The 24,654-nt window shown below is 40.3% G+C and overlaps 1 protein-coding gene across 2 annotated transcripts in view; it reads right to left on the bottom strand.

Annotated features, from left to right (window-relative positions):
* The window catches only part of grm8a (glutamate receptor, metabotropic 8a), a 304,220-nt gene that overhangs the window by 69,194 nt on the left and 210,372 nt on the right, over positions 1-24,654 (bottom strand). For both annotated transcript variants that reach the window (XM_087830876.1, XM_006780652.2), the window contains exons 4-6: positions 22,031-22,166; positions 21,123-21,277; positions 16,199-16,336 (exon numbers count right to left, since the gene is read on the bottom strand). In XM_087830876.1, coding sequence (XP_087687002.1) covers positions 16,199-16,336; positions 21,123-21,277; positions 22,031-22,166 — 429 coding nt within the window. The remainder of the gene's footprint in view (positions 1-16,198; positions 16,337-21,122; positions 21,278-22,030; positions 22,167-24,654) is intronic.

Below are 24,654 nucleotides of genomic sequence, written 5' to 3'. Positions count from 1 at the left end.
CGTTTTTGCTCGATGACGGCTCGTACTTTTCCTTTTTCTCCCTCCCTCGCTCACAGACACATAACGGGTATGGCAGTCCATTCTCCCTGCAGCACGGACTACACTGCCTATGATGCTACATTCTTTAGTGCAATGCCTGTAACACTCTGCCTATTTCCTTTATATGAAATCATTTTTAAAAATATTTCTTCATTATGAGACGCGAGATTGAGACACGGGCATTAGGGCCTCTTAATGCGTGTTTTGTTTGGGTATCCACCGGCATGGAATTACCAAAAATAGAGGGTATAGCCAAACATATTGTGGCGAGCTCAGACAAGGAGGAGACAGAGGTGTCGTTTGGTCTTGCTCCCCTGAGTTGCCAGGGAGCACAGCCATTTATTTTCCAACAGAAACACACTGCTGCTAACCAAACTGCTCGGCATAGCTTAGCACAACAACAACAACAAAAAGGCGCTCTCTCACCCAGGAAACACACAGTCGCAGAGAGAGTGCGTCGCCCTGTAACCATGGCAACCATAACGCTGCCGCCTGGAACAACCAATGACTGTAGAAAACAGTCATCGGGAACAACAGAACGTAGCTGTCAAACAAAACCCAAACAGTCCTGACCCGCGACAATACCGCCGTGTAATCCATTTATTTCAACAAAGTAACTGTATTCTAAATACCACCTTTTTAAACGGTAACTGTAACGGAATACAGTTACTCATATTTTGGATTTGAAATACGTAACGGTGGTACATGTATTCCGTTGCTCCCCAACACTGCTGGTCACTATGGAAAAATGTGTATTAGAGTGTGCTTCACCAAAAACCTACTTATAATTTCTTTGGTTACTAGCAGGTTGTGGTGGTTGTCTTTACTTAGCATAGAACGCCAACACTCATCAACTGTTTGTTGAGCTACAATGAACCTGTGAAAAGTGGATCGTTGCACCCTTTAAAATGTTTTCATTTCAGCGCTATAGTGTGCACCGCGTGTTTCACAGTTTCACTACTGCTTACTAAAGTAAGGAGGATTTCGGTGCAGCAGTGTATATCTCTTTGTAACCATTTTTCATCTACCAACCACTAGCTAACCAATTTGGGGAACAGACATTTTTTATAGTGATCTACATATGGTTGCCCGGAGTGTTGCTGACCAACTAGTCTCTTGGTCTCTGTGACTGGGGTATTAGCAATCAATTTCACAGACAGCGAGCAATCCCCAGCAACCACTTGCTGACCTGCCAAGCAATATAACTTGTCTCTACCTTTCTATGGTTTCTAAGGGATTGCTAAGCAGTTGCTAGCCCTGAGTGATTGGAGTCTTTAAAAGGCAATTATGAAATAACTTTATATTGCATTATTATGTTATACTGTTTAGTTATACAAAAGTAATATAACTATTCACATTATGAAATGACTGCTGGTGTTTTGACCGACTTTCTTCCTGACAGCTAATGAGCTACTGGCTGTATTGACGGCCATTTTTCAAGTCTGCTTTGTGGGACTTCTTCACGATTACACGTGTGATTATCCATAATATTCAAAATTGCAATAAATATTAACATACCTACTTACTTTAAAATTAAAATCCTTCTCTACACAAGAAGGATTAAAATTACAACACGTGGGCGCTGTATCTGTTATCCTACTATTTTCATGATATGAAATAAAATAAAACAAATTGGGAACAGCAAAACCTCTGAAATGCATGTTTCACTGCCTTGCTAGTGAAGCGAGTTCCTTGTCTAATACAAACACAAAGCAATACATGAAATCATCGAGGTGAGACTAATGCAAGAATGCCAACTGGCTAAATGCTTTGATGGATGCCTTCATAGACCAGTGTGCTGGGCAGATTTTCTACATGCAGTGATTGATGGCATCACAGCTGACAGACAGACTAATGATGTGAACAAGCTCCTTAATTAAACATCAATTTGCAGCACATATTCAATTCCCTCCTTCTAAACTCTCAACAGCTAGCAAGTATTTTACTCTAGCTTTCTTTTCTTCTCAACCACCACCTGACGCCCCCATCCGCCGTTCCTTTTCCTTAGGCAAATTGACTTATAAAAATATATGAGAAGGAAATTTATTTATGAGCCCTGGAATGATGCAACCTAAGTTCAGATGTTCATGAATACATTTACATAAAGGTTGTTTAATTAGCTTTTCTCTCATTTATCAACGATGGCTCAAAAACATCACAAAGATGACAGCATAGGGTGATGCTGCCCACACAGAGACATTTATGAATCAATATTGTTAAAATATAAAACTACCACTCTGCTTAAATGTGTTTCTTGCTCATATTTCTTAACATACAAAAACCATGCAAACCATATTTGACTGGCTTAGATCTTTGAGGCTAATCTACCAAGGAAGACGTGGCTAATCAATAAGAAAAAAGAGCAAATGAGCATCAGACAGAGATCTGCTCTACATGATTTGACAACAGAGCACTGAAGCCAAGGCTTGTGTCAATACACTGCTGCATAAATACCAGTCAGTGGCTTCAAGCCCGAATGCAAGTATGTGTCTGTGTTTGTACAATTACATCTAAGAGTGTGTGCGCCTGTGTTTGTTTCATAACTGGTGCCTCGTGTGTGGGATCAGAGCTTGATGTCAAATGTTATTTTAATATCATCCAGCTGTGAACTACTCATCTCTGTGTAGACTCTTTTCAAATTTACTGTATTGATCCAACAACAAATATAGAAGATGCATAGATGAATAGAAATGTATATCTGTTTAAAAGTTACAAATACAAAACAGATAGAATAAGAGATAAAGGACTTGGTTAAAAGTCCCATCACCAGGCTGGCTTTAGGGTGGATGACTAGATGAACAAGTTCCTGAAAAAGACATTTCAACCTCACTACAGTTTGGGAAGCATTCTAATAGCTGAAGTCTCAAATTAACTTATTAATAATTGCACCTTCGTGCAGCAATGCTGACATTTTTAGAAGTCAATTACCTGATCAGAGTTTACTCGAGCAGCAACCTGTGTGAGTGAAAGGGTGAGGGTGACATGTCAAGCATGAAGTGACATGAACTGCACTTCCTGGAAGAACAAGTCAGAGCTGGCTCCAAAAACAAGTAAATCCCCAGAGACCTCAGTGTTAAAATATGTGTTTGTTGTTGGTGGTGGTGGGTTTTGTTTTTTTTTTCCTTTTTTTGTGTCCCGTTTGGATCTTTAGCCATCAGAATTGTTGTCTTAAGGCCAAGAAAGATGCCAAGCGGATTTATTTTACCAAGTGGATCATCATGGTCTTCCCATATTGGTCCATTTGATTGACCTTTATTATAATTATGAATTTATTTTATTTTCGGTTGCTACAAATGGGACAGACATGACTGAATAGGACAGGGAGAAAGAATGAAAGAAAGAGAGAGAGAGAAAGAAAACCAGAGGGGAGAAGAGACGGTGAGAAAGGGGGGAAGAAAGAAAGAAAAACAAACAAAACACCTGGATCACCTGAATGGAGAAAAAAAAAAAACAGAAGAGAAAGCAAACAAAAAAAGAGCAACATAATAAAAACAGCACCATCACAATAAACTAGCTAGCAGTAGATAACAGTAGATACTAAGTATTAAACGATATTGTGCAGCACGCAAGATAGACAGCGCACAATGTGCTTTGAGGCAGCAACCAAGAAAGGTGTAGTCCGCGTCTGTGAACACCCGTGTGTACACCTGTGTGCACACCTGTGTGGATCAGCATGCTTGTATTCCAAAGGTTTCTCCATGTAACGATCTGCTAGGGAGTGTGGGGAGCCATAGCCCCGTCCCCCAGGGTATGAAGCAGGTATGGAGGAGATCCAGGCCCCAGACATCCAGAGGCCCCAGAGTACGAGGACCCGAGGAGGACCACCAAAAAGGGGGGGAACCGTGCCACCCTCCTGGGAAGAGCTGAGTAGAGCCCCAAACAAGAGGTCACCCAGCAGCTATGGAGCAGAGGCCAGAGGGGGTTGCAGTGGCGTGCCCGCGGGCTCTGCCGTAGTGCAGTGAGGTGGTGGGTTTTTTAATTGCAGATTGGCAAATTGGCTCTTAAAGCTGTACTGAAAATGTCTTTAGTTTATGTATTAATCACATCACTTTAGTAATAGTAGTAACACTTTCTGTACTCAGTATAGAAAGCTCACTCTTGACATCAGTTGTATGCATGTGGGATGTGATCACAAGTGGGGCCCAAGTTTTATTGCACCTTCACAGCGGACTCGTTTTCCTCTTGAGGGCTCTGGACATCCTGTTGCAGAGGAGATGACGGTTGGTCGGAACTGTTCCTAGACTGAAGAGATAAGGATCTGCTAATAACTGATCTGCTGTGGAATGTTCTTTGTTTGGGAGGTATAAAACGGTTCCGGGTGATGTCTTTCCCTCAGAAAAACGGGTTAGGTGTGTGATCTGAATGTTTTTCTCCACTGCAGTGTTTTTCTTTTCTTTTCTAATAAACCTCACTTCAAAAGACACGCTCGTCTTTTGGTTGCAGTTTTATTCAAGATTTTCCATAACAAAGCATAAAAGGTGTTAAAGTTTTCAAGGAGTCAGTCATCTGACTGACAGGCGGGTTCCAATGCAGGCGGCCTTCAATGCCACTAATTTTTGTCACTGATTAGGACTCTCTACCCTGTTTGTGCCAGTGCCTTTTGGAGCATTTTGTATTGCAATTATCTCAAGTGGTAAATCTTGCTGTGTCCACTCTAAAAAAATCAGAAGTTGAAAACTCAAAACATCAAACAACTTGAGTCAATACATGAGTTTTTTCAACTTCTGACTGTTGTTGATTTTACAGGAGTTCTGGGAACTTTTCTTGTAAAGTAAAACAATAACATTTTTGGTTTGGTGGAGACTTTTACACGAGATATACTTCTTGATCACTCCTATCCAGGCTTTGGACCCCCACACCTGCTTGTGACCACCTAGCATGACCTTGAGTTTGAGTTGCCTCCTAGTTGCAAAACAAGGACTTTTAGTGTTTTAGGCAAACATGTTGACTCTTACACTATTGAAACCTATACGCAAACCTTTCAAGGATATTAATGTTGCTTGTACTGTAACTAAGGAAATGCAAATAAATAAAATGAAGAGGCCACAGCTCATATTTTTCCGTAATGTAAGGGTTAGCACATTCACCTCACAAGTATAAAGATCCTTGTTAAAACTGTGAGAAAACACACAGCCAACTCCAGGTTGGGGAGGGTGTCACAAGCAACTGTCAACTTTTTCTTTTAACAGCATGTTTTTTTTTTTATCAAATGAGTAAACACAGTAGAAATTAGATGAAGTACACTAAAACCTTTGTGTTCATTACGCTGCTTGTGTGCTTAAGCTTGTTTAGCCATCTCCTTACTAATGTCACAGGTTTGCCTGTTCTCGGTAATTGACTTGCTAAACTCAATGTCACTGTTACTTTTACCGGCAGAAATAACACCAGAGCTCAAATGAGCAAGTATTTATTAGATATGTGGCATTTTGATCCTGCTGCTGCTCCTATTCTCATCTTTCCCCTCTCTCTTCTCAGACCTGCTGTCAGGCTGCAGTGAGAGTGTTGTCTGTTTTATAAAGAGCAATTCGTAGCAGAGCACCCTTTTTCATGAATAATGTGATGCCACTGACATATGTGGCTAATATATATTACACTCTACATTATTGCTGGTATATATTACTGCTGATGGTACACACAGCTAATATAAATTATTCACTGGTCATTATTCATATCTTGCTGAATCACTGTCCTGGCATAACTTGGCTATGCACGCTAGCCCTTCCTCTCTCTCTTCAACTTTTTAAATTTCCTTCCCTTCTTTTGATCTCTCTCCTGCCCAGCTTTCACTTGACATATAAACAAGAATTTCATGAATGTTTTTTTTTTGTTGTTGAAGGGATGTGTGCTTCATGTCACCGGACCTTCTCCCTTCCCACCCTTGAACAAGCACATTTATAAACACACTAACAAACACCGAAAGGGGAAAGCTATGGAACCAAAGAGGCAGGTGGCTGCAGAGAAAGAGCACAGTAAAGCTAGCGAGACAGCAGAGAAAATGTATCAAACAAAACAGAAGGATGGTGGGGGCGAAAACCTTTAAAAACCTGGGCCTAATTTTTATAGTGTTGACCTTCATTCTTATCAGCTGTGTTAGTACTAAGCAACTACTGAAGAATTGAGAATGTGACAACGACACAAAAACTGTCAGGGCTCTGTGTGCGGGCAGGCGGAGATGAGGATCCAAATGCAGGACTCGGAAAACGGAATGCAACTCAAAACCTCAGCTTTATTGCTGGCATGAAAACAAAACATGAAGTGAAGACCAAAAAACACACAGGCATAATCTGATGGTACGACGCGACACTGGGTTGAGGACAACACAGGGCTAATATACGCAGGGTGGTAATCAGGGAATGGGTAACAGGAGGGAGACACAGCTGGGAGAGATCAGGGCTAACGAGACAGGGGGAGCTAAGCTGCACACACTAACAAAAGACAAAGACTTTCACAATAAAACAGGAAACAAGAAACCACAAAACAATGATGCAGACACGACACTGAGAGACAGACTAGACACTGAACAGAAACTGCAATACACATGAGAACCCAAAACCTAAGCACTGATCCCTCACCAAGAATAACAGAAACAGATCTATAATGATAATAATAATAATAATAAACAAAGCACCAGAACATCAGGAAACAATCCATAATGCAAAAATAAACCAAAATATAAGAAACTCAAAATGCTGGGTCAACACTGACCCAGAACCGTAACAAAAACTTTGAGAAATGATGGCCAAAAAAATACAGAAAAAAATGGTTGCTGTAAAATTAAATTGCTGATGGTTATATACTTAGAAACAGTATGACATAGATTATATAGGTAGCAAACAAGTAGGCAGGTAGCTAAAACGAGAGAGAGAATCTCAGACTTCCACTTGTCTGGAGAAATATAACGAGAAAAGACTCTATATATGTTAATTGCTATTAGATGAAACTCACAATATATATCTATTGAGCCAGATAACACTAGTTAAACTACAGGTCTGGCTTAAAGACATAAAGATCCAGATCGCCTGTGACTTTCTTCCCCTAAATCCATATAAAAATAAGATTATTATATTTGGGCCTAAAATTGTAGAAACATGGTATCTAACCACATTATTGGTCTCCAATAACACTATAAGGAATCTTTGAGTCATTTTAAAATATGTTCTTATAAAAAGACACTAAACAAATATGTAGGACTTTTTTTTCAAAATAATGTTAAAATTGTTAAATGTTAAAATCATGAAGAAAAAGGAAAAAATGCATTTACTAGTTCTAGTCTTGACTATTGTAATTAATTATTATCTTATAAAAGAAGCATCTCTTCTTTTAAAAGTTTCTTGAAAAGCTTCCAGTTAATCCAAAATACTGCAGTGACAGTACTGCCAGGAATGAGAAAGAGACACTTTTCCCCCGCCATTAGCTTCTCTTCATTGCTTCCCTGCTAAATCCATTCATCCATCCATTCATTTTCTTCCGCCCATCCAATTCAGGATGGCAGGGGGGCTTTCTCAGCTGCAATAGGATGAGAGGGTACACCCCAGAGAGGTCGCCAGTCTGTCCCTGTTAAATCCAAATCCTCACATGCAGACTCTACAGTACTATATCGTCCCAGCTGACTTTGTTCTAAGATAGCAGGCTTGCTTGTGCTTCCAAGAGTTTCCAGAAGTAGAATGGGAGGGCAGCGCTTTCAGCTCTCAGGTCTCTCTCCTGTGGAACCAGCCACCATTTCATATTCAAGAGACAGACACTCTTTCTACTTTTAAGATTAAACTTAAAACTTTCCTTTTTTGATAGAGCTCAGATTTAGCAGCATCACATTGCCGTGAAGCATCCCTTCTTTATGCTGCTATAGGCTCAGGCTGCAAGGGGACTTCACATGATATACTCAGCATTTTTCTATTCTTCTTCTCTTTTTACTCCCAATGTATCACTGCTGCATGTCTTTAAATTGTGTCTTCATTCTTCCCTTTCTTTTCTTTTCTCTCATCCACCAACAAGTCACAGCAAATGACTGCACCTCACTGAGCCTGGTTATGCTGGGGGTTTTAGTTTAAGAGGGGATTTTTCCTTCCCATCGTTGCTTGTTGAGCATGTGATTGTTGGGGTTTCCTCTCTAAAACTGGAGGGTTTACCACACAGTAAAGATGCAACTGCTGTGCTGTGATTTGGCATAAAGAAATGAACTTGAATTGCATTATAACCTCATGTCAGTTTTGTCTTTATAGTTTATGTCCAAAACTCACTTCTGCATCTTTCCATTTTCTTCCAGAGACAGACAACCATTCATGCTCACATTCACGCCTATGGTCAGTTTAGAAGTGTCATTTAACCTGACCAAATGCATGTTTTGGGGCTGGGGAGGAAGCCACAGTACTCAGAAACAAATCACGCAACCCATCAGCTGGTGGCTGCAAACTCAGGACCGTCTTGCTGTGAGGCAACAGTATTAACTTCTGCATCATCGCGCTGGCCGACATCTCAACTCATGACATGAACATGTTGAGGTAACAATGATCATACAAATACATTATGTTTTATGTGCATACGCCTGCCTCCTAGCCACATTTTTTCATTAGTGGACTTTTTTTTCCTTCCTCTACAATGAGATTTGGGTCTCATCAAGATGGATTACAGTTTGTGTGAGGCTGTGATACAACAGCGGCAAATGTGCAGTTATCTACTTATTTATCCAATGCCAAAGTAGTGGCTTTGATTGCAGCTCACCCATACGGTTTCTCAGTATAAGAATCGAGGCACATGTTACAAGCATGCTCTCTATCGTAGGTCTGCAAGTCATAAATCAGCTACCGCATATGCACACAGAGTGCATCGTTGAGAGCCATAGATAACCATGTCCTCTGCGAGAAAATGAAAAAGGATCATTTCACTGCAGCTAAATGACACTTCATCTCACCTACTGAAAACTAATGTTGGAAGGAGTCATATAGCACTGTCTGTTGCTGTCTCTGTCTCACAGTCTGCAATCTGTCTGTCTGTGCCTGTCTGTCTCTAATTGTCCATCAAGCTCTCCATCTGTGCTCGTCTCCATCCTTCAGTCTGTTCAGTCCTTAGGCCTTTTCACATGGGAGGGAACAGTTTATTCAGCCTGTGAGCCTAATAACTCTCCTTCCCCATCGACCTCGTTAGGATATGGTCTATTTGTACTGAGTGAACATGTGTTTGTACGCAAGGGTAAATGTGCGCATGCTGGGCTAAGTCAGGATCTCATTAACTTCTGGAATGGTTCTGTGCTTCTCCCACAGACAGACACATACACATATCGCTAGTGTTGGATGAAGGCTCTGTGTCTTTAAAAGCATGACTTTTGTTCCAAGTAAGAAAAGCATTCATGCATTCAGAAAACAAGGGCATCAAACTAGCCAAGGAGCCTTTAGAAGATAAATTCCTCATCAACAATACTCTATAAAGTATTAATTATTTATGTTAAACTGAGGAAGTATAAAGCTGTGTGTGTGTGGTGTGTGCAAGCATTTGATAATCCTCTGTGTTTGCCTATTAAGTAGGAAGGAAGTTAGAGCATAACCTTCATTAGGCAGCTGTAAAAGAAGCTACAGCATTATGGTAATTTTGCTAATCAGGAAAACGGGCGAGAGATGAAACTGTTATTCTTTTGTTTTTTCCCTCACAGAGTACTATGAATGCATCCTTTTCAGGCTTCTTCTCACCTGGGTAAGAGTTTTGGGCTCTCTTCACACTGCCCCAGCAAATTCTTATAGATGTGACCTCTAGTTGTTTAAGATACTGAGTCATAAATTTCCAATATATCAATATTTCTTATAATCACGGTCTTTTCCAGGTGTAATGTGAGGCAGAGGGAACTCCAGGACATAACAATATTTTATAAATTCAGATCAGTTCTGCATTTATTGCACATTTATATAATTAAACATTGGTTCTAATAATATACCTGGTGTGTATTCATTGAATTGTGCTTTGCTTCGTAGGGTTTTAACTACCTGCACTTGCACAGCGGGCTTTGCCCTCATTTAATAGAGATAAAACATCTCTGAATGAGTTTTCCTGGACCCATTAAAACAGCACGCATGCAACAATAACTTCACGTAAGATAATAATAAGCTAATATAAGGAATGAAAGTAGAAACTACACAGCTGCATGTCTATATATTTTATAGATATTACTTTTATTTGCCATGTTTACAGTGTAAACAATGCAGTAGATTAATTTTCTGGCCATACAAATTAGGATGAGAACAAGAGGCTGCAAGACAGTGAGAGTGTGCAGAGGAAAGGCAGGCCCTGTTCAGAAAAAAAAACAACATAATTTAAAACTGTTATTGATTTGCAAAGGTAGAAAATAATGTCAGGCAGGACTCCTACAGGCAAAATAATATTGTTATTTCCATCTCCGATAATTTATACTCGGAAGTATGGCTCTATTCTGGGACCTCCTCACTCATCCACATGCTGAACCTGAAAGCCAGAGGCAGGGAGACCAGCAGCAGGAACCTGTATGGGGCAGGCTTCAGTGACACATGCGTGACATTGATTGGGTCAGAAACAGCATGAACAGCAGCTGGAGTAAAGATGGATTGCAAAATGATTTGCAGATATGCAAAATCTGTAAGCAAGCTTGCCAATTAGACAGGTAGAAGGCTACTGCGCTTGGCCTGAACTTATGCTAGGCTCAGGAATTCAAAACCCCACGCTGAGACAGCATTACTGATTTTCACCTTTTCAACGTTGACAAAAAAAATAACACTTTAAACTCGGATTTTATAGAAGAGAAAGAAATGGCAGGTGCAAGAAATGGAAAGACGAAAAGACAGACAAGGCGAGATAAAGAAGTTTGATGGCTGACAAAGTAGAGAACGATAACAAACCGGTATCATTCCCTTGAGAGTGACACAAGTCAAAATCCACTCAGACAGAAAGGCAAAGAAATCAAAAGTATAGAAATCAACAGGATAACAAATGTCCAACTGTCCACAGTGCACTTTAAATCTTCTGAGTGTACCTGAGGCTTACAGCTTTAGTCAACAACCACTGCTATGAACAAAGTCTGATGGCGGCTGTGGACAGAGATGCTAGTGGTTGTGCTACCATATCTTGTTTTATTAAACATTGTTTATGTTTTTGCCTATTTGAATGTGCGTTTCTCCTTATGAAAGCAGAGAAATGATCTAGAATGTATGAAAACTTTAGAGATTCATGTGGAAATTAAGAGATTCACGTCCAAGAGCATTACTGTATGTATGAAGGGAGAAGTGGGTAGACTCGCTCTATAGATCTGCATTTTGTCATGCATTTTATCTCAGTGTGTGTGTATTTCAGCCTTCGTCACTATGGTGCCACATTACTCCAAATCCTGCTCAGATCCAGTTTACCTGGCAAGTCAGTTTGAAACAATAAATGGAACCAAATGCTAAACGCCAAATGGATTTTCTGGGTCATTGACACTGCCTGGTCCTGCTGTGTTTGGTCTACCTTTAGCAGCTGTGACAAAATGGCATCTTTAGAAAGACGTGCGATGAGTGTGCCTACTTGGGTTAGAAACAGAAAAAGAACAAGCATGTTTTAAAGTAACACACATATAGTAAGAAATGTTGCATTTTCCTTCATGATGATCTACAAGCAGTATGCATGGGAGTTTCTAGCCATGTAAGCGTGTAGTCTTATTTGTGATCTGGTGTCTGCCTAAATCAGTTTGCCCTGAAGCATTCGTTTTACCTAAATGTATGCCTTCAACAGAGCACACTTTTATTCCAGCATCCGAGTTGTCGGCTGATGTCCTCATGAGCCATGTCTCAAAAAGAGGCTTTTTACACTCAGCAGCCTGAGTGCCTTGGATTTCCCCTTTTTTGTGTACTTACTATTCTCTTGATGAAAGATGAAATGATGAAAGCTGAAAGTTGTGGTAATGCACTCTAAATAAATCATTAAAATGCATTTATTGGACTGAAGAACAGATGTCTGGCTGGTCGTAGTAGCTTTAGCAGCAAATCACTGGATATCATGTAACTACTGTGATGCTACGTATGTTGTTTTACATTATACAGCAGGCTGGGGATATTCCTATGAAAAATGCATCATCTTCATGTAATTCATTTTGGACTGACAATGATAAAGGAAACGATATCTCCCAGGTTAAATTAAGAGAGTAGAGAAAGGAAGTGAAGAGAAAATGACGCAAGAGTGATTAGGTGATGGGGCTTCATTTTCTTTATTTGTCAACGGCCTCTTTCTGACAAAAGCCATTTTTTCTTTTATGCGGCATAATACAGCAAACAAATGCTGCTTGGGTTATAATTTAACTGTGAACTACTCAAGCTGTTTCGTTGCACACTACTTCACTGCTAAACCTCAGAGGAATATGCTGTAATTTTTGCACACTTATTTGGAGCAAATAAATGTGCACCAAAAAGACTAAATACAAAGACAAAATGAGTGCTTTTATAAAATATAATACAAAATACTTAAAAAAGGATTTATTAGAACCATGCATATAACTTTAAAACATGGCAGACATATTTGGTTTACTTTGATTACACCAATATAGAGCAAGTCCATCCATCCATCCATCCATCTTCCTCCGCTTTATCCGAGGCCGGGTCGCGGGGGCAGCAGCCTAAGCAAAGAGGCCCAGACCTCCCTCTCCCCAGCCACCTCCTCCAGCTTATCCAGGGGAACACCAAGGCGTTCCCAGGCCAGCCGAGAGATATAATCTCTCCAGCGTGTCCTGGGTCTGTCCCGGGGCCTCCTCCCGGTGGGACATGCCTGGAACACCTCACCCAGGAGGCGCCCAGGGGGCATCCTTGTCAGATGCCCGAACCACCTCAGCTGGCTCCTTTCGATGTGGAGCAGCAGCGGCTCTACTCTGAGCCCCTCCCGGATGGCCGAACTTCTCACCCTATCTCTAAGGGAGATGCCAGCCACCCTTCGGAGGAAGCTCATTTCTGCCGCTTGTATCCGCGATCTCGTTCTTTCAGTCACTACCCACAGCTCGTGGCCATAGGTGAGGGTAGGGACGTAGATCGACCGGTAAATTGAGAGCTTCGCTTTTACACTCAGCTCCCTCTTCACCACGACGGACCGGTGCAGCGTCTGCATTACTGCAGCTGCAGCCCCAATCCGTCTGTCGATCTCCGGCTCCCTTCTCCCATCACTCGCGAACAAGACCCCGAGATACTTGAACTCCTCCACTTGGGGCAGGAACTCATCCCCGACCCGGAGTGGGCACTCCACCCTTTTCCGGCTGAGAACCATGGCCTCAGATTTGGAGGTGCTGATCCTCATTCCCGCTGCTTCACATTCGGCTGCAAACCATTCCAGTGCGAGCTGGAGGCCCTCACCTGACGAAGCCAACAGAACCACATCATCCGCAAAAATCAGAGATGAGATTCTGAAGCCACCAAAGCGAAAGCCCTCCGCCACTTGGCTGCGCCTAGAAATCCTGTCCATAAAAATTATGAACAGAACCGGTGACAAAGGGCAGCCCTGGCGGAGCCCATCACCCACCGGGAACGAGTCCGACTTATTACCGGCAATGCGAACCAAGCTCTTGCAACGGTTGTATAGGGATCGAATGGCCCGTAGCAATGGGCCAGACACCCCATACTCCTGGCACACCTATAGAGCAAGTCATGGATAATAAATATTGATTGATAACTGGACATGAATATTGAGTGTATTATATAATATTATATTACAGTATATTTCTATTTAACCACGCAGCTTGAAAGAAAGGTAGATGAGAAATGTAGAAGTTAAGTTAGAGGTCAAATGCAATACAATATTCGGATGCAAACTATAATGTGATATTTGTAATCCATATATACCAGTATCATTTCCAGAATGTTTCCAGGTGCAGTAGAATTTTAAGCACAGTTTTAAAGATAAAAGTCATTTTATGAAAGTTTCACCTTATTTGACCTTGACAGAGAAGTCATAGGTCCAAAACCACGTGATATTTAGAATCACCATATATCATTCCATGCATATATGTTGTCAATACAAAAAACTGCAGTAAGAAACATGGCTCTTTATAGCTCTATCTATCATTATTATCATTTGGACCTCCAGATCGAGCTACTGACCCTGAAGGAGAGGTCAGAGGTCAAACGTGACATGATATTTGAAATCTTTATATGGTACTTTCTATATGTTGACAATACACACCACATTTGGAAGAATCATAGTTTCTAAATCACAAGGATTTTTGTCAATTTTTAACTGACAATCCAGTAAACTGAGCTTGAGGACCTTGGAGAATGTAAACTAAGTTTGGATGGATTGTTAACACGAGCCCACGCTAAACCCCTACAAAGTTTTACCAGCATTCAAAAAAAGGAAAACGAAAACTTTGAGCTGTCATGTTTGCAGACACACACACAACCAAACACATAACCTCCGTGGCAGAGGTAATTACACACAATTTTGGAGTCCATCTTGGACTTTCAACCTCCTCTGATAATACATATGTGATGATGACTATTCTCACTCTCAAATGAACACCATCAACACTCCAGGTCATCACCCCATCCAATCTTTTAGGATTAATAGGTTAAACCTCAAGTTCTTCAGACTCGGAAAAAAAACTGTTTAATTCCCGTATCCTTTTCCCAGTCTAACAATCTACAATTAATTTGCCCACACCCACTTATCATATTTCCCATGTGACTTGAATATCTTATTATGCTATCTTTGTCACTGTTTGTGTAATTAGTTTCCAGCTGCATTTTTCAGTTTCTCTAACTGTTAATTTTCTGTTGACATCATCTCACCGCTCTCCCACTCCCAGCCCAATCACGTGCAATAATCACATACATTTCCACATCCTCCCATCAGCTGTCTCACAACAGTGACCTTGAGCAGCAGGCTGCTGATTGGCTTCTGTGTTGATGATTTGGAGGTCACAAACCCCAGCACTTGGAATTAATGGACTCTGCTTCACGACTACAGGGCCCTCGACACATCGATGCCCACATACACAGATGCCACGGCTAGTAATAGACGGTCAATGGGAGTCACAGCCCTTACAAACCTAATTATGTGAGCCAATGGCAGGCATCAGCCAGGGAGTAGTCGCTATGACACACACATAAACATACAGACCCGATCACGGCAGCACAGAGATATACCTACAGGTCATGTCCACTGGCATTGCTAACTCTTCTAAAAAGTATAACACTTTAGCCAGTGACAGGTGTAGGCACTGAAAAAGTGCACACACAGCACCATCTGGATCACGTGCACACGAATGTGACGACAGCACAAGACACAAATCAGCTGTAGTGTTGGGTCGTTTGTAAAATAACAAGCTGCAGACAATTTGGACTAGGACTGGAAAATGCAGGTCAAACCACCATAAATCATATAAAAGCGATGCAAAAAAAGAGACACCAAGAAGTGCTTATTACAGAACTAATACACATATATACCTTACGCACAAACACACAAAACAAAACGCACCGAAGAGAGTGCACTGCCACATTTACAAGCACATACTCCAACAACTATTTAATTTCCCTTCAAGCTTCGAGTACACAAACAGTTGCTCTTGTTGAGCTATATTGCTTCTTAAATCCCAACAGCTAATTTGATCTGGGGTTTAAGGTTACTTATTACAGCCAGCAGTGCACTCCACAATATATATATATATATATATATATATACTAATTAGAAGACAGTATTTGTCTCTGTTGACAGACTTTCAGAGCTACGATGTTCTAATGAAGACTTATTCAATCTAATGTGATGTGCTTAATCAACTGGCAGCCGTAATATGCAAAGCTGGGCCTGCTTTTGGGATGAACTGGTTTCCCTAAAACTGTCAGTTGGGTGTGCCTATTTATTGTTTTACGCTGCACTAAAATAAGAAGAATGACACTGGTTATGATGCAAGGAGGTAGCCGATGCAGGGATAAAGGAAGACCAATTATAGCTGACCTTCTGCTACACTTCTCAGAAAGTAAAACTTACAAACTCGTATAGATCTGTAGAATTACAGCTAAACAAAACAATCTGTTACACCCTCAAGTGTAAAACTCCAAAGTACCTTGGAGAATTTTCATCTCTCTTTGGATCTCTAGTCAAATAACAATTTACACATTTAAGCTTTATTGATTTTTTTCCCCAAATGGTTAATAGCAAGTGAAATAATGGAAGAAGTCAAATATAGTCTTACCTGTGCATTTCTTCAGGCTGCCAGGCCGTTTACCATGCATTCCCAGTTTACAGTTAAAGTTTTCCTCCCAGAATTCAGCAAACCAAACATTTCTTCTGTTGTTGGACAGCGAACGGCTACGGAAATACCGGTCAAATGCTGTGTAAAAGACAGACAGGGCAAAGGTTAAAAAGTATGAAAATTAGGTTTTTTTTTGTTTGTTTTTCTTTTTAAAAGTCTACTGAATACATCTCCCTATTTATTCTGTTTAGAAGAGCTGGTTTCGACACTTTCAACCCAGATATTGTTAAGTGGCGTAATAGGAGAGGGCACCGCTGCTTCAGGGGTTATTGGCTTCATTTCTACTGAGCCTGTCTGTGCTAGAAAATTAGGTGTTCAGCACAATGTAATACATTTTGACACATAAATGCGTAGGTTATGAATAGCCCACGTATGGTATGGCTGAAAAGCTATTTTGGTTGAACCGGTCAGTATTGGAGCTCCTATCAAATACTGACGTAAAGAGAAAGGAAAGCATACATTTTAAAATAAGCTTCCACAATAGATTGGATACTTGTCCATTTTAATAACAAGATAAGAGGAACTAAAAGAGGGGAACACGTTTCTCCACTCATAGGAATGAAATACCTGTCAGCAAGTGGCAGGGTGGAATGAAGATACGGGCAAAAGAAAAGAGACGTGCAGATGAGAAAAAACTCTTCTACTAGTTTCTTCATACCATAATTAAATGTGAAAGAAGCTTCTTAAATGCATGGCAGTTTATCTGCCACGTGAACCTTTTAACAATTCATCAGCTCATCGGCTATCTTTCTTTGTTTCCGTGCAAGGTTAGACTTTCATTTTAGCCGTATGCTACAATAAAACTTTTACAGACTAGAGGATTTTAGCTTTGACATGAACTCTCTGATATATATTTGAGAAATGTAGGTTTTGGGTTAATGGATTTTTTTCTTTTTTGGATATTTCAACTATGCAAAAAGTCAGTATTGTGCAAAAGCCTCGAGCCACCCCTCATTTCTTACATTTTGCTAGGAAAATAAAAACTCAGTGCAGTGATTTATTTAAGATATGCAAAAAAACAGAAATACAGCATATAAGGCAAAAACAGAGTTTTTACGTGAGCTTTAAAGTCAGTGTTTGGTATCAATCAATCAATCAATCTTTATTTATAAAGCACTTTTCATACAAAAAGAAAATATAGCACAAAGTGCTTTACATGGTTAAAAGCAGCCCCCCCTCCCCTATGATCGTCTTTACTCTTTAACACAGCCCGAACTTCTTAGGCAAGCTTTCTCGTAATTTCTTCAAGTAGTCTTTAGGAAGAGTTCTTCAGGTTTCCTCAAGGACATTCAAAGCTCTTCTTGTTGTTGGGTGCCTTTTGTCCTGTGCTCTGTCTTATCGTCCAACATTGCTTCAATAATGTTGAGGTCCAGGCGCTGGGGAGGCCTATCCATGATTAATGGTGCTCAATTGTGTTTTTTCTGTCCGGGCATGCTTTTGCTGTACTGCCATGTGTTTGTGTTTGGGATCATTGCATTGTCATATTGAAAATTGCTGCCAGTCAGATGCTTTCCAGATGGTATTGCAGGATAGATCAAAATCTAATATATGTGTTCATAATTTCATAAATTCTGACAAGATCTCCGACACCACTTACTGAAATGCAGCCCCAAACCACAACAGAGCCTCCACCGTGTTTTATAGATGCTGTAGACATTCACTGCTGTACCTCTCTCCTCACCTCCTCCATGCACACTAACAAAGACTCCATAAGAGCTGCTGCCATTGACTTTTATCCTTGCATAATTTGGTATATCTCATCCTTACCATTTCCCTTCCTTAAGAATGGCTTTTTGACAGCCACTCTTCCACTGAGACCATTTCTGATGAGGCTTCAGTGAACAGTGTCTGTCAGGTCCTGTGTCAGGTCTTTACTGATTTTTCCCTGTTCCTTAAGGAGATGACTTTCCTGAACTGTTCAGCCACTGTAGATAGTTTTAAGCCTGGCACATCTTCTTTTGTCTTCTTGTGTTGCAGAGTTTGCTGAAAGTAGAGTGGACTGAACATGAGTGAAAAAGCAACCCATGTCCAAAAAAAAAAAACTCTGGAGGGCCTTTGGAACATCTGGCTATTTGGAAGCACAATTTAAAGAAATGAAGCATGGCTCAAGACTTTACACAGTACTTTAAAAGCAGTAGGCTTTTCTCTAACCCAAGTCCTACATCTAACCATAGATGGCTTGTGACCGGGTGGACAAGAAGAAATGTTTATTTGCAGTCTTGCAAGAAGACTGCAAAGAAACATTTACACTTAACTAAGAAGGCGCAACACATGCACTGTAGTTAAGTATAACACTGGGCACGTGAATGATTCCATGTGAGGTGTGACAGCCTGTGCCATGCCAGATTCACTGTAAAAGCTAAAAAGATCTCTCCTGATTAATTCAATGTGCTGTTGTGGAAATGGGTAATGTGTGCACCTGGGATGCTCTACTGATATTTGACTGCTGGGAATATTAGTCTTACTCTTTTTGTGCCTCAACAGTAAGATGTGCCATGTGGAATCACATGCTTCCCATTGTGATAACGTTACATTCCTGAAAACTGAAATATAATCATTTGTGGTACTTTGAGGGTCTAAAAAGCACAAACTTAATTCAATGATAATAGAAAAATAGAAGTATTGCTACCAGTTGGGCAGTTGTTTGGAAGGACACAGTTCCTATGATTACATTTTAGATTATATTTTGGTACATCTCATGCACTGCTTTCTTATAGACTGTAAAACAATAAGTTCATATGACATTTTTAGTGTCATGTGTAATAATACATAGATATAACCAAGCCAACCTGTCCTCAGTCTGAATCAGTGTTGGAATTGAATGATATATTCATTTAAAACTGTATTTAAGTACTGATGAATAGAGATGAAACCATGTAGACTTTAGTTCTAAAGTTCTTTAAAGGGTAATACAATTTCAGGTTAGTAAAAATAAAAAAAATAAATAACAAAAATACTGTAGCATTTATTAAGCCTCTTCCAACCAGCTAAGTAAAGTAATATATCAATGTCTGCCCAGACTCATAATATATGGAGTAAAAATATTAATGGAATTTAATATGTTGCCACCAAAGATTAACGTCACCACTTTAGTATCTGACCAAATTGAAAGTGCTCAACATCTCTGCATCTACTCTTGAATTATGGTGTTGAACAGCAGCCAGAAAGTGTGTTTTTGCAAAACATTAGCATGTCTCAGTGAAGCAGAGCTCTCACCTTTTGGATATAAAATGACACCAGCTAATCATTTTATCCAATTAGATATCTGTGTAAACTTTATTCAAATGAATCAACTTGTGGCAACCCCCCCCCCCCCCCCCCCCCCCCCCAAAAAAAAAAACAAAAAAACTCATGATGTCACCGAGATCTTTGACTACCAAATTCCGATGACTATGCTTATTTCCAAGAGAACATTAAAGACAGGTGGAATGAAATTTCCTCCCAGTGTTCCCGAGATATTACATTCACAAGAATAGCGCAGGTTGGGTTTGTCAGCTTTGTCTACCTTCAGAAAATAAATGTGCTCACTAGAATAAGTTATACATATGGATTATTTATGTAAAAACACAATGCCTCTGGCCAGGACTGTCGCTAGGCATAAAAAAGTACCTCTGAAATCAACAAAGTCGCTCATATCAGAAATGTTATTTGATGCTTCTGCCTCTAATCTGCAGATTAAATGTGAAGCCTGAGCCTGAAGACAGTTAGCTTAGTTCAAAGACTACTGGGTGGGAAAAACAGAAAGCCTTTTTTCCAAGATACAAAAAATATTATCTGGTGTTATATTCCTTATAAAAAATGTAAGAGTGACTCATGCACTTAGAGTGACTTTTTTTTTTTCCTTTTTGTTTTGTTTTGTTTGAGACTAGCTGTTTCCCTGGTTTCTGGCAACTGCAATAGCAAAGGTAAACACAATGTAGACACTGTTGAGGGAATTTGTGGCATATTAACACAATTTAAAACTGCTGCCTCACTGCGTTAAAAACAACATTGTGGTGTTTTTGGACCAGTTGTGAAGCAAAGTTTTGCCTTAAATTATTAAAGTTACAGCAAGGAAGTGCTTCCAAAGTACAGGCCAGAGACATCTGTTTTTACCAGGAAGGCCAGCAATTTCATTTACTTCTCTTTTGGTTTCCTATGGAAATAAAAGCTAAATTATACAGCATTGGCAGCCCAAAAAATGATTTCAATGAGCTTGTTATGGCATCAGAATAATTCTCAATGCATGAGAAAACATTTACCTCATGTGCAAAAGATCCCATGTTTGAGTCTATGTACTGTACTATACTATGTCACTATAAATTACAGTTTAGACAAATTTTAAGCTTTATATAACATATGTTGCAGAATTGCTGCATTATACTGCATTCTGTTTCTAGGTGTACCAAAAAAAAGTCTAGTCATTAATCCTTACTCACATCTCTTCTGTCATTTTTTAAAGTCGACATAGCCTCTCTTGTGAATCTGCCAAAGCTCCCTTTGATTCATTTAAAGTTCTATTTCTCTCCCTCGCTTCCAGTTTATATCTTGTCACCTATGTGGCCCTCCAGGAGTCAATTATCTAATAGAGAGCTCTGACAGAGAGCAAATGAGGATATTCTCCCTGGTGTATTGGCAAAAACTTGTTGCCCACTGGGATCAAAAGTGAGAGAACATGAGTCCATTTCATTTCTGTCTCTGGTCTTTCCCCTGACTCCTTAATTTGATCTATCAAAGTTTGAGCAGACGCTGCTTCGGCTTTCTTTCATTTGCCACAAATCCAGTTTCAGTGCAGGTGAGAACTACTTTTATTATTCCTCACATCTTGTCAGTTATTACCTGCATGTGTTCTGATGGCTTCGTATATGCCTGTTATTAACCTTACCATCCACAGATGCCCTTTTGGGAAGAATTGTGATGGCCCCCTCGGCCACCCTCTCCTGGCCAATCACAGGGGAGATCTTGGACCCCCAGCTGTCTGAACCCACCCACAGGAAGTGACCCGTCTGGTTGTTCCTTTTAGCTGCATCCAGAACTCGTCTGTTTTAGAAAAAGAAAAAAGAAAAGATAATTCAAATATCTGAAGATAGACTACAGGAGACAAGTCGAGCAGTGGGGTATTGATTTAGGTTTAACCCTACATAAAGATCACTGCAGCTTTTTTCTTGTACCACTGCTTATATCTATAACTGATGCAGCAACAGGCAGCATCCGTCTTGCCCGTGAGGAGTGACTCCTATTTTTTCTGTCCATAAAATGTGTGAAAAACATGTCATCAAGTATTTATTTCCAAATCTCAAGCATTCTGTAGCTTAACATTCTGGACAGCATTTATCTAAAAAGGCTTTCTTCTTCAAGCATTTTTGCAGGACCCAAAGACAAGAGGTCTGATTGACCAGTAATTAAGCCATTTCAGGGGGTCGTATGAGTCAAAATGGCATTTTATAATATTTGAATTTTTTGTTTAAATCTCAGTTTTGGCACATTTTCCTAACTGCCTAATAATTATGTACATCATCATTCAAGCTGTAAATGCAATAATTGTACCTGTAGTATAGTGTGAACTCTTGTCAGTACCACAATGCAACACTTCTAACCAAGTGAGTTGCTAAAGAATAGCGATATGAAAACCAGGTCTTTTCTTCTTCAGAATAACATAATTGTAATCACAGCGAGCATGTAGGTGTCAAAAGGTTTCTATTGTAAAATATGTTGAAAATGTCAAAAAAGTACACCTGATAGTAGCGGAAAAGTTGACCAGCAGGGTTCGTCTTTAAAGTGCACAACACGTACCGTATGTCATCCTCATTAGCGAACATGATGATGGCCCTGGCATTGGAGGTCTCCAGCAGGCGTCTGATGATCTTGTCAAACTCCCCTGGCCTGGGCTCCCTGGGGATCTTCAAGGACTGGGCAATACACACACCACCTGAGACAGAAGAGGGGGAGGAAAGCAAAAGGAGGGACAGATTGCATCATCTATTTTAGATTCACTGATTTGCATTTTCCATTCTGTTTTTCATTAATTTCGCTCTCGGGTCGGCTTGTACACATTTCTGAAACTATTCAAAGCACTCGGTGTCGAGGCCTCTGACGAAGGCTTTAACACTTCGAACATCCTCACAGCTTTGAGATAAAGGTAAGAGTAAGTGGTTGGTTAACATGGCAGCAGAGAAAGAAAGCAAGATATTCACTAAAGTCCGGGGAGAGACACGTACAAAACGTAAAACAGTACTGGATGTTCAATACAATTTGCCCTCCAAAAGATTCAAGACAATTTGAAAAGATTAAACAGAAACTGACAGGTAAGAGCGGACTAGGTAGGAAGAAAGTAGAGAAAGGGTAGGAGGAATCTGGGGGACTGGGAAATTATAAGAGAGGAACGCTGAAGAAGAAAAGGGATGTTAAAATTCGTAAAAATACCGAAAAAGACTAAAAGGAAGAAGTGAAAATAAACAGAGTGGGAAGCTGAGGAGGGGGGAAAAGCAGGAAAGGAGAACGAGCATTAAAAAAAAGAATTTGCTAAAATGAATTGAGATGATGGTGGAGGTAGGTGGTGTTGATCACAGGAGAAAAAACTGTAAGAAACAAAGGAAAAGATGAATGGGGCATGAATGATTTAAAATCACGCCACTGCACAGAGTAAGTGGCAAGAAATACCGTCTGTACCCACTTCACCTCCTTAATTTACTATTGTCGAGTGCGGCAATATTAGTTATTTCACTCACAATATGAGATAATGAAGATTTCTGTCTACCTGGTTCCGCCTTGATCCTTCAGCCCTCTCACACACGGACACACTGTTGCATACCGTTTTCAGCCACCTCAGGAGGTGGTTTTGATAAAGCTGTTATTTCACTCTGGCTGCATTCAATCATTAGCTATTGTGTTAATTCTTTTTAGCAGTATGTGTGTGTAAGTGTGTAGGATTAGGTTATTGCTGTACATTGTCTTTGTTATATCTGTACAGAATTTATGATGGACATTGTGTATCCATGTCTTTTGTGTGTGAGTCTACACATTCATTTCATTCACATGTCTCTGGGAATGTCTGTGTGTGTGTGTGTGAGAGAGAGAGAGTGAGTGTGTGTGTGTGTGTCTGTATATAGAAGTGAGAAAGTATGAATGATGTCCCCTTTCCTCCCTGCCTGTTCCAGACCATTTATTGAACATCTGTACAGTCTGTCGCTTTCACTATGTCACAGCCCTTAATCACACACACGCACACACACAAGCACACAGATCCACATAAGTGCGCACACCGGAGTGCATGAGCGCTAAAACAAATACTCATTAGCCTCAAATTAAAAGCCTCTCAAGGATAATCACTAAAGTGACAAAATCTGCACAAGTACCCACCTCTACCCCACTCCCCTACACACTCACACATTTACACTCATTCTCACACAGACACACACAAGAAGCGAATATTTAAATGTTCAAAATACGTTCTCAAGGATAATGACCAAGCAGACATGCACTTTTGCATACATATACAAAAACAGCAAATATGTGGCATATGTACAGGCATACACTCAAATACACAAGCGCTGATGATTGCATTCTCCCGCCATTGTCCTTGGAGCAGCATAAAAGTGATTAAATCGCTGTTTGCTTCACAGCCTCACACCCATCATTAATAACTGTCCCTGTGGCGAACGAGTTTCCCAGATAAAGAAAATATCAAATATTGTCTGTGAACTTAAGAGCTTCTCCACACGCGCGCGCGCGCACACTTGGCTGTCACTATCGCGGCCAAACACTTCACATTTGATGGTGCAGAAATGGGAAAAAAAACCACTGACGGCACGTTAAAAGTGAACGTCAGATATTAGCGCGCACCTTTTGCTTCTCAGCTAAAAGCAAAGCTGCGAGGCAGGTCAGGAGACGCATCAACAGCTTCTTTTTTAATCACTCCCAGAATGTCAAGTTGAAAGCTTAACTGGAAACAAGGTTCAATATCCAAATCCTTGCACAGCAGGGCACGGGAAACAGAGGACTGGCTTCACGTTCCAAAGGCAGACGTGCATAAAAAGAAAAAGTCAAGAAAAAAATTTGATGGCAAGAAAATATCCTTAATATTTGTAGCCTATATTTCTGCTCTTTGTCAAAAACTTCTAACGTGCAAAAATATTATTAGTGTATTCTGTAATCTTTAAAATCAGCACCTCAAGTAGTCTCCAAAGCAAATCAAGTCAGCAGCGTGCTGCTGTTTCCCAAGGAGGGAAACTGGCTGAGAGCATTAGACACTCATTATCCTCTGGATAAACAAAGCAGTAAACACATTATTTACTGGCATTTGTTACGTCAATAATGTTCATCATTATTGGATTAAGTCTGAATTAGTGCTATATTTAGAGAAATCAAAGTGTGAAAAGCTGTTCGGTCTATTTTAACTTTCAGCTGTTCTCGTCTTA

This window comes from Neolamprologus brichardi, chromosome 17 (genome assembly GCF_056152115.1).
Source record: "Neolamprologus brichardi isolate AB-2024 chromosome 17, ASM5615211v1, whole genome shotgun sequence".
Taxonomy (NCBI): Eukaryota; Metazoa; Chordata; class Actinopteri; order Cichliformes; family Cichlidae; genus Neolamprologus; species Neolamprologus brichardi.
Note: the sequence above shows the minus strand (reverse complement) of the source record. Positions and strands in the feature narration are given on the sequence as shown.